Raw genomic sequence first — 9,950 nt, 5'->3', positions numbered from 1 at the left:
TCATCATATTCAATCGCAGAGACTGTAGTCCAGCAGTGAAAGAACTTGAAACAGGTTAAAGACAATTGTTTATTTCACCAACCAAAGAACATAAAATCATTTTCCTGTTTCGTCTTCAGCACAGATCACTGGATCTGGCCTTACTCAGAAATAAGAAGGCAAAACACAAGGCAATTTCAAGACAAATTAAAAGCACTACGCTTGTAAACAATGAAAGGGAACAATCGTCAACAAAAATATTCAAGCATTTTTTCACTGTGTTGTGTTCATGTATCACATTCATCACCATTAATAAATAAAAAACTAATCTGGTGATTTCATTGAAAGGCTCTCGGTTGCGTTTCAGCGAACTCTACAGCTGTATGAATGCAATACACAGGCAACATAAACAATCATTTCACATGAGGGAACAAACATGGGGCAGCTTTTTTCAGGTTTGTGTGCACTAAAACTCCCAACACATGCTGCGAAGTTTAGTGAATCATCAAGAACGAGAAGTGATGTGTCTCAAAAGGTGTGTCAAAGCAGCAAGCAATGGAGTCAGCTTTGTTCATCTATGATTCTGAGGAGCATCTCTCCACATTCACCATGTTGTAAACTATGAAACTCCAACTCAAATTTTATTTTCCCTGCAAAATTTCAATAAACCTGTGTTCGCCCCCGCAACAAATTCTATATTGTGCACACAAATTGGTACAAGACTACATCCAAAGTGAAGAATAAAAAAATAATAAAGAGTATCATGTGTTCATACCCAGCAAGGTTTGCTGATTTGACACAGTTTGAAAGTGCTTGTGTTGGGTGAACAAATCTCAAATGTTGAAGAAAACTTTTGCCTCTTTGCTTTTCATCTGATTGCACTTTGTGGATAGAGTTTTTGAATCGTGATCCACGCGCTTTGAAAAGGCAATTGACCATCAGTTATCATCACTTGATTCTAAAATGCAGCTTCTATGAAAACAGAAAAGTATCGAAACAAAACAGAAAAATCTCACGACTTCTTCAAGGCTCAATCTGGACACAAATGAAATTCAATTTCAAGTAAGACACAGAAGACAAGCTGGTGCCACTGGACTCTTCAGACCGAATCCTAGCGTGATGTGAAATTACTTCCAAGTACAAATCAGAAAGAATAGAAAACACTAACTTCAAGTTAAAGTGTCTAAAAAAGAAGGGCATTGTTATCTGTGATGTGATGTAATGATGCTAGTGTATCAAATAAAGTCCGACTACATCCGCATGTAGCTTGTGAGCTGGGGATTGGGCAGCATCATTCAGACAGCTTAAGAAATTTGTGAAAGAAAAGGTAGCAGTGGCTCTTTCAGTTGGGTGCTGAGTTTGAAACCCAATGTTCTCTGAACAGGTCTCATGCGATTGACCCTATCGAGTTGTGTTTTAATGTGAGGGAACTGAATTCGCCATTCTGACCAACCCCATCTGTCAGAGTTTCTGGAGGCCGCTCTGAAGTTTCTCTGGTGTTGGTTCATTTTTCTTTTTGAAGAGATTCTTGAGTTTCATGGACTTCTTGCTTTTCTCTTTATCCTTGTTTCGCTCCTCTGATTCTGCTGTGGTCGCTGTCGACTGAGGGACGACTTGTGCGGGTGGTTGTGGAGGCTCCGGCATCTGTGGGATGGTGGTTGTTGACGCTGTTGGTATAGCGACGGTATTGCAAGATTTTTCCAAAATCCCATCGTACACAAGTTTGCTCAAAGGGCCAACAGCAAACGTGTCAGCGGAGGTCATCCATGGCTGTTGGGAGGTCGCTGTGAGGTCTGGCTGGCCAGTTGCTACAAGAGGGGAGATCGACTCGGTGACACTCATCTTCTCCCTCACTCCAGAATGCTTTGGGATGTCAATGGGAACGTCAACTTTATCCCAGCAGATCTTTCCTGTCGGTGTGTCGATCGAGCTGTCTATGCTTTCTCTGGGTACCCGAGGCATTCGCCTTCTTTGAGAAGCAAAAGGCATCTCAAGATCTTCTCTTTGTACCCTTCTACTTGCCGTGGGTTCCAAACAAAACTCATCTTCGTGCTCTGCGGCGGGTGAAATGTCTACAAGTCTCTCAAATGGATCTCTCGTAGGCTTCCGTAAAGCAGCTGCATTGGAGTAGTACTCGCACTCATCGATGGATATCTTCTTTGATGTTGTCCTTTCACTGTCGCTCATTTTCTCCATGGCCCGAACAGAGGTATCCAATCTTCTGGAACTCACATCTGTGGCCATCAGTTCTCTAGTCACACTCTTGGACATGTGGTCGAAGGGGTGATCCAACTCCTCCAGGACCAGTCTTCTGGAACTGCTGTCCACTGAGAAGCCCAGCATATCCTTTGATATCTTCCTCGGGCCAAGATCAGATTCCACCTCATTCCAAAATAGTCTTCTGGCCTCCAGTGGCGCATCATTTTTATCCTTACAGATATTCCTTGAAGAGCTATCTAACTCAGCTTTTATGTCCCTGTCTTTTTTCCTGGAGAGGAACTCCACATCCACGGGTAGTTCACTCCTGTCTCTGGATGGCTTTCTCAACGAAGCCTCGGTCAGGGATTCTGGGTTCGGATTTTCCATCGGATTCTCAAAAGATCTCTCTTTTGTCAGTTTCCTGCAGGACGATTCAAGGTCGTCGATTGACACTTTGCGAATTGGAGGTTCAACAACTTCTATGTCTTTGCTCAAAGGATTTGTCATGGCACTGTCAAGAAGCGCCTCCGAATCATCATAGTAGAACTTTCGGGACGAGGCATCCACAACAGCAGCTGGGAACACTTTACACTGCGGGGGTGAAGTGGGATATTCTGTGTCTGAGTACCTTTCCTGTGAGTCCCTATTGGTGAAGTACAAAATGGTCAAGTTAGAAAACAGAATGTTTCTGTTTATAGTGCAGGGAAAGGGGGGGAAATAGGAACGTACTGTTTCTTCAGGGTTTTGATGAAGAAACCGTCACCTTCATCAAAGCATGGATACGGCGCTCTAATAGGAAGGAGCAGGTCGGGGTCGGCGGAGAGCATCGTGGCTGTTGGCTGAGTGATGACCCCCGGTCGCCGGGTGCGGCAGATGGTGGAACCAAGGTTGCGAGGGGAACGCTTGAGTGGTTGAACTGAAACAAGTCCATTTCAGCGAGTCCTTCAAAGTCTCTACTGAGCACATGCCTTGTTGCTTACCTGGAATTTGTTGCATTATTGGGGATTCTTCCATCAGGTCCTCCATAGATCCATGGATTGAGCTGCGACAAGAACAAGAGGGCTGGGGCACTCGGGGCAACCCCAGTGCCATTGAGTCAGAGTAGAGCTGAGCAGATAGGTTGGCGAGGCCTGGGTTCCTGATCACGGGGAATCCACAGAGTCGCTCTATCTGCTGCCAGCGATGCAGGCGCTCCCGTAGACAAGCTGTTACTTCAGCTAGAGCATTCCTTATGAGAAGATAGAAAAACAAATGCATTTTTTGTTCTATATCAATCCTGGTCTTGCATCAGGGATCGAGTGACTCACTTGGCTTCCAGGATCTTGTGGTCAACCTGGTCCAGAGAGGAGCTGTGGGCCACGTGAAGTGTCCCAAAAACTGAGCTCCTTTTCTTCTTGATTCTTTCTGCCTGCAGTCAGGAGAAATTATTACTCTCGAGTGGCCTCTTTTTCAGTGAACTCATAATTTTGGCAGTCACCTCTTCTTTCGCAATGGCCAGCTGCAATTCGGCGCTCTGCTTCTTTACATTGTAATATTCGACTTCTACTTCATGAGTCAATTGAAGCCACTGCTGGAGGGCTTCTGATGCATTCCAGCTAGCCTGCATGTCCTTTTCTGCCCGCTTCAGTGCGCCACGCACCTGAGGACACGTTTCAGAAACCCTTTCACCTCTTTACTGATGCGTTAACTAAACTGGGTGACTGGGTAACAGCCTTACCTGGACCAACTCTTCCTCTGCATATCTGAGGCGACTGAGCTCTGTGACCGCCCCCTGTCGGAGCTCGTGCAGACGATGGGCTTCCTCTTGAGCACCCATGATCTCATCGCGCATTTTCTCCTCCAAATTTTGCTTCTCTTCCGCAACATTGCGTTTCTCTTCCTGCGCTCTCTCCAACCTGTTTTCACAGAAACGGTATTTTAACGGTACCCGCTGCTGTCAGGAGTAGTGGCTTCTAAACACTTACTGCTCTTGCAGGTCAGTGAGGCTCTGCTCTGCCCTCTGAAGGCTCTCCAGGTCTTTCATCATTTTGGTTATGTGAATCTTGCTGGCTTTGTTTTGGGCTTGGGCAAACCAGCAGCCACCGACTCCCATCACCACTGATACAATGAGCAGGAAGTCTTTCATATAGTTGTGTGGAGGCCCTGTGACAGTGGGAAGATAGTGCTCAATGATTCATTTTAACTGATCTCCTCTTCTTCTAGTTCAACTTCACGTTAGTTATCATCGCTCTTCGCACCACATAGTCATGGGTTTGATAGTCCCCTATGTTTCGTCAGGTTCTGCACAATGACAAGTCCAAAAGGACACATTCTATAGTTTGTCAGTTACTCTAGATCACATGGAGAGGCGAGAGGTAGGTCTCTTTCCTAAATCCTTAGCTGTTCTGGGACAACAGGTTTGTGTTGGCTAAAATCAACATGGCGGCATGATCAATATTGGCGACACATGGTTTCCCTCCAGCCAAATGAGTCCCAACTCTAGTCTAAAATAGTATTGCAGATTAATGCTCAAATCCGGTGCTTTTGTCTTGAATATAATACTTTAAACCAGGGGACTCAAACTCTAATGATTGGGGGCCACCAGAGGCAGAGACCTGGTGTGGCTGGTGCCGACAGGAAGTGAGTGGTGCTGTGGTTTTGCCGCTTGGTATTGGTCATTCTGCTTCATCTGGTGTTGCTATGTATTTGCCTTAAAAGAATCCTCCTCTGTAATTCCACTTCTCGTCGGAGTGAGTCTCTCGACAGGCTCCTTTATACAAACACCACGAGTCATCCCTCAGTGTGAGCTGTCCCATCGTGATTTTTCATCCCTCCGCACAGATGTCTTCTCGTCATATTGTTACAATCCGTTGTGGTAATAATGACAGCATTTTAATAACATAAATAGCATTGGAATTATTTGGTGGTTCGACACTGTGATAAAGGTGCTTCCAAGGTAAAGCCTAAAATGTCATTCATTGGGATTCACAAAGGGGGGGGATGCACAGCAGGGCTACTATTGGGCATGGCGTGGTGGGCCCCAAAACTGCACCCTGAGGGCCACAAATGGCTCTCGGACCGCAAGTAAAGCATTAAGAAGTAAAGAAGTGTCCGATTTTCTATACCCCTCCGTCCATTACTTTAACAAAACCATAGTAAGCAATGAAAACTTCAAAATCTCTTAAAGGTTTGTATTTACGTGTCGGGGGACCGAAGAGCACCACGTCCAGAGCTTTGATGTTAAGCTTCTGCTTGTCTCTCTGATCCTGAACCTTTAGGTGCCCACTAAGAAATGAGGGCTCATTGGCTGCAATCCTGTCAGCAGACAACACAAGGGTCAAGTTTTTTTTTCTTTTTTCTCTTTAAATCCCATAAAGCTTCTCACCTGGGCAGAGTGTTTCCATTGACCTTAAAGTCTTTAAAGTTCCTCTCATACTGGGGCAGCTCAACAAAGTCCTTCAGCCAGCGCAGCACATCGTCTTGGGTCCAGTTGTGAACTGTTGGAGGCAAAATGTGAATGCTGTACGTGCCATGGAGCGCCATCTATGCAGCTGGTTAGGGCCTGCAGCTAGGGACAGCATTTCTATCCACCAACCTTATATTGAGCTGATTTGTTGCTCACAAAGAAAGCAAGCGTTTAAGCAAAAGTCCACCAAGTGGATCAACCAAATCGTAGCTTTTAGGCCCATCAGATGAGGAGTTTGATGTCGGGGGCAAAGCAACATGTTGTGAGCTGCAGAGAGTTGAAGAAGTGAAGCCCCACCTTCGGACGACTTCCAGCCTTTCCAGAGCTCTTCCACCGTGATGTGCTGGTCTTCTCTGTGCAAGTGACTGTGTTTGTTGGTTTGCTGCTGCTTCATGTCTTCAATGATAAACTGCAAATACAGATGCATGCAGATATTTCATTTCTTCAGACATCAGTTGCAGACCATGATGTCCTCATCAGCGATCCAATATATTTGTAATGGCTGCCGCTCAGGTTATTTTAAGGCCAGTAGTCAGAGGCTTGTGTGCGCGCATGCAGGGGAGAGTGCCTGACATCACCGGACAAAATAATCCCATCCTTGCTTTAGTGTTTATCATGGATTTAAATCATATATTAGTAAATGAATGTCAATGTCTACCTGCACTAAATGAGTGCAGTCTGATCCCTCACTATTAAAGTGATTTATAAAAACAAAGGCATAGCGTTTGCTTCAATTGAAAAAGACATATCAAATATCAGAGCAGTAAAAATTGCAACATTTTTTGGCGGGTTTATGGGTAATGTTCACACTTGTTACGGACAATAATCACCTCATGAATACATGACACCAAACACTTTTCAGTCCAGAAGTTTGCAGTTGAATGTCTTAATGCCTGTGATCAGCTTGTGGTTGCACGTTCAAATCTATGCGGCTGTGTGTGTGTGTTTTCTAGCCTGTCTGAGCGCACGAGGCTCATGCTGTCTTGGAATGTGTCCTGGGCTGTAAGCGAAGGCTTCAAATGATAACTGGAGAATCTTGTTGGGCCGAGTCCCCGCCCCACTTCGGGCCACTCTCTGCCCACGACATCTGAGCCCCTGGATAAAGTGTCGCTGAAATGCTTTCTCAGAGCTATAAGTGGAATTTTAGAATTCTTGTTTGAGCATGTCGCAGATGATCAGAGACTTCTATCAAGTCATGTGCAGAGAGACGCCGCATATTTCATATTAACCAAGTTTTCAGTGATGACTTGTGGTGATCGGATCTGAATTTTGCCGGATTTAAACCTAATGAAAACGTTAGGAAGTGGGTAGAGATATCTTGAATCGACGGACAGTCGATGTTGTTTACTCTACAGAGATTTGCTCTCTGAGTCTGCAGAGATGAGCCGGGCTCTTTCTTTTGTCAGGGAGCCAAGAGGAGCAAGGTAATACTGTTGCTATCCTTGAAGAAGCATCTGACCCTGACAGCAGCCAGATCACCTGCTTGGACACGTCTCCCTCCTCACATGCAGGACTTGCTTTCACGGAGCGTTCCTCACCTCCACACTCTCCTCCACCTCGATCCCTCCATCCTGGTCATCGTCCATCATCTGGTGGATGCTGCTCAGAGCCTCCAGGCTGAAGCGATCGGCTTCACTCAAGCATGGTGGAAACACCACCATGCAGGGGTCTGCGTTCCATGACAGTCGTATCAATAAATCTTAAGTTTGATTTCAATGAGAAAGGTCATGCATACATTTCAAAACGCATCTACATTTATACATGTCCCGAATATGTGACCAAAAAGTGTCATTGTTTACGCTCAGCCATGGAAAGAGAATAAACATTTTCTTGTGGTACCTTCAGCCATGGATCACAGCGTTCAGTAACATACCACAGCTCTTCTGACTTGTACCTAAGCGAGAGCTCCGTTAACTTCCAACTGTGTGTTTGACCATGTTCCCAACACTGCCACCACCTCTTTTGTTTTTGACTGTGGTGATATGTAATATGCCAGACGGTATGTCAAAAGCATTAGGTAAAACAGAAAAAAATCTCTATGTGTGAGAGAGTGCTTCACTGGTATTATCATTTACTGCAACCTTTACGTAGCAAAAACACTCATGCTAGCGAGCCATGTAGCAGAAGGGATGTGTTCGGGTGGCAGAGCAGACGGGAAGATGCCACAGCGGCGTCCTGGTGAGACACAGGTCCGACTCATCTGCGTTATTTTTGACCTCTGTTGCTTACAGCGGTCCTCTAGTTCTACACCTAATAACTCAGTCTCATACCGTGCTATGCGTTCATGATACATGAAATAATAATCGAGATAAATATTCCTTTATTATTCCTTGCTGCATAAATAACACACTGTTTATCCAGGTGGATACATAGTTATTAATCAGTAAATGAGATCAGACTGCTTTAAGCGAGACACAAGTAACAGGAAAACATTCGATCTCAACCTTGAGTCAAACCGCGTCCCCCTATAAAGGCCGTACCCACAGCTAACAAAAATGACACCTGTCCTTGGTGGTAATAAATATTTCACCAGGAGTTGTGTACTTGTGGAACATTTTTCAGGAATTGAATACTTGTAATTACTGTGTAATACCAAAATACTAATGATAAATGTTGAAGGGAACAACGCTGGAATGAATAAATTAAATCAGTTTAATGGAAAATTCCAACGATGAAAGACTGAGAAGAGTAAAAACTACAGAAATAGTACTAATAATAAAGACAATTAAAAAAACACCAAAAAAAGAAGAAAAAAAAACATAATGAAGCAGCAGGAACTGCTCAATGATTTGAAAAATGTGGCCACATTTAAACTCTATGACTCCATATGCTTCTGTAAAAAACTTGACTTATGTCTGTACTTTTGTTTTAGATATTAGCTCTGCTGGTGCTTTCCATAGTTAGTTACCATCTTGTTCTAGTATTGGTAACTAGAGGTGCTTTCCACCAGTAACTGCACTGAGGTGAAACAGGGCCTTGTTGTTCGCTGCCAGCTCTTTATTAACGTCACATAGTCCATCACCGTCAGAGGGACAGCTCCTCACAGCCTTATTTTTTCATGACTGAGTGTTGTTGACTCACCAGTGGGGTCGAACCCTGCAGTCCCCCCATGGAAGCTGAAGCCCTGCAGGTCTCCGGCCCCATGCGCGGCCACGAAGAGAGCAGCAGGGAGCAGCAGGTACAGCAGCGGAGGCAGAGGCCACATCTCACCGGGGGAAGGATATTTTCCAACTGAGAGGAGAAACAGCAACTAAATACATTGAGAAATGTTTCATTTATGGTTTGTTTAAAAGAAAATGTGGTACCAGATCATAAAGAAGTCCCGAACAGCCTCGCTGCTGAGCTCTACTTTTGAGATGGGCTGTGATATTCCAGAGTATAAAAAGCTTTATGACTCAGTCGTCATGAAAGGAGTCCAAAATAAGGGGTCCATAATCCAGTGTGTTCAGTCACCCAGCGTCTGATCCTCCACGATCCGTTGAGAGAGAGGAGCACGGCCTATTGTCTTGAAAACCTTTCAGTCCAGCTGGTTTGTCCTAAATCACTTTGTCCACTTCAGTCCTGGGCAGGCTCTTTCCCAAATGAGTGAAGACACCGGGACATGACTTTGCTGCGGGGAAATGACTGACCTCCTTTCTCCCCCCTCCCGCCCCACCTGCTGCTCTCTCGCCCCCTCTCTCTCGCTCTCTCACTCCTCTAAACAACCCAGACCTTTCATGTGTACATGCAGGGCCCTGTCACCTTATTGAGTTTCCTCTCCAACCCAAATGTGATCCAACGCTGTTTAAAAAAATAACTTTCTAACTGAGTTGGTCCAGTGACCTCGATGCGCAGTGTTGCTCATGTGGCGCCACAGTGACAGTCAGTTTCTCAATCATGCCCTGAAACAGGAGCAGGCGGTTCACTACTCTGTTGTTACTGTTTAATGCATCTTTGATACACAAAAAACCTTTGTGTTTACAATGCTATTTCTCTTCTCGATTTCCATGCCAAAGTTTCAAATCCCGCTTGAGGAGCTGGTGCCAACGTGGTTAATAGGTGGCGCTAAATGATCTGTGTGAGTGCACGTGCTTGTGTGCGCGCGTGTTTAAGTGGTCGTCTGTGCAAGGGAATGGATGAATGAAAGATTTGCTATTTGAAGCATGCGCACAGCTATTGTCACCCCTGCGTTGCTTGTGCCAGTGGAATGGCGCTGGACAAGCCCCATCTGTTTACCCTCTTCTTCTGTTATTGTCACCTCTGCCAAGAAGGTTTTGTTTTGCAGCACCATTATCCTTCTGTCTTTCAGCAAAATAACTAGAATTTCAGAGAGTTTTTTTCCTCTAAG

General features: G+C 45.0%; 1 protein-coding gene across 1 annotated transcript; it reads right to left on the bottom strand.

Annotated features, from left to right (window-relative positions):
• Positions 1-210: 210 nt before the first annotated feature.
• On the bottom strand, positions 211-9,184 carry LOC128754069 (stromal interaction molecule 2-like). Its single transcript, XM_053856395.1, has 13 exons — positions 8,929-9,184; positions 8,705-8,854; positions 7,162-7,292; positions 5,921-6,032; positions 5,543-5,654; positions 5,357-5,472; positions 4,143-4,320; positions 3,896-4,073; positions 3,656-3,817; positions 3,486-3,586; positions 3,159-3,406; positions 2,908-3,094; positions 211-2,821 (listed from the first exon to the last, which is right to left on the bottom strand). Exons 2-13 carry the CDS (start codon positions 8,826-8,828, stop codon positions 1,441-1,443), a joined length of 3,030 nt encoding a protein of 1,009 aa, XP_053712370.1. The 5' UTR covers positions 8,829-8,854; positions 8,929-9,184; the 3' UTR covers positions 211-1,440.
• Positions 9,185-9,950: the final 766 nt, after the last annotated feature.

The sequence above is a fragment of the Synchiropus splendidus genome, chromosome 2, assembly GCF_027744825.2.
Source record: "Synchiropus splendidus isolate RoL2022-P1 chromosome 2, RoL_Sspl_1.0, whole genome shotgun sequence".
Lineage (NCBI taxonomy): Eukaryota > Metazoa > Chordata > Actinopteri > Syngnathiformes > Callionymidae > Synchiropus > Synchiropus splendidus.
Note: the sequence above shows the minus strand (reverse complement) of the source record. Positions and strands in the feature narration are given on the sequence as shown.

What these genes read in the sequence shown, in the direction of transcription:
- LOC128754069 (XM_053856395.1), bottom strand. Translation starts at nt 8,828, where the DNA reads ATGTGGCCTCTGCCTCCGCTGCTGTACCTGCTGCTCCCTGCTGCTCTC. An exon ending in AATGGAAACACTCTGCCCAG is followed by an intron (nt 5,473 to 5,542) that starts GTGAGAAGCTTT and finishes GTCTGCTGACAG; the next exon opens with GATTGCAGCCAATGAGCCCT. An exon ending in GCTCTTCGGTCCCCCGACAC is followed by an intron (nt 4,321 to 5,356) that starts GTAAATACAAAC and finishes CCACTGTCACAG; the next exon opens with GGCCTCCACACAACTATATG.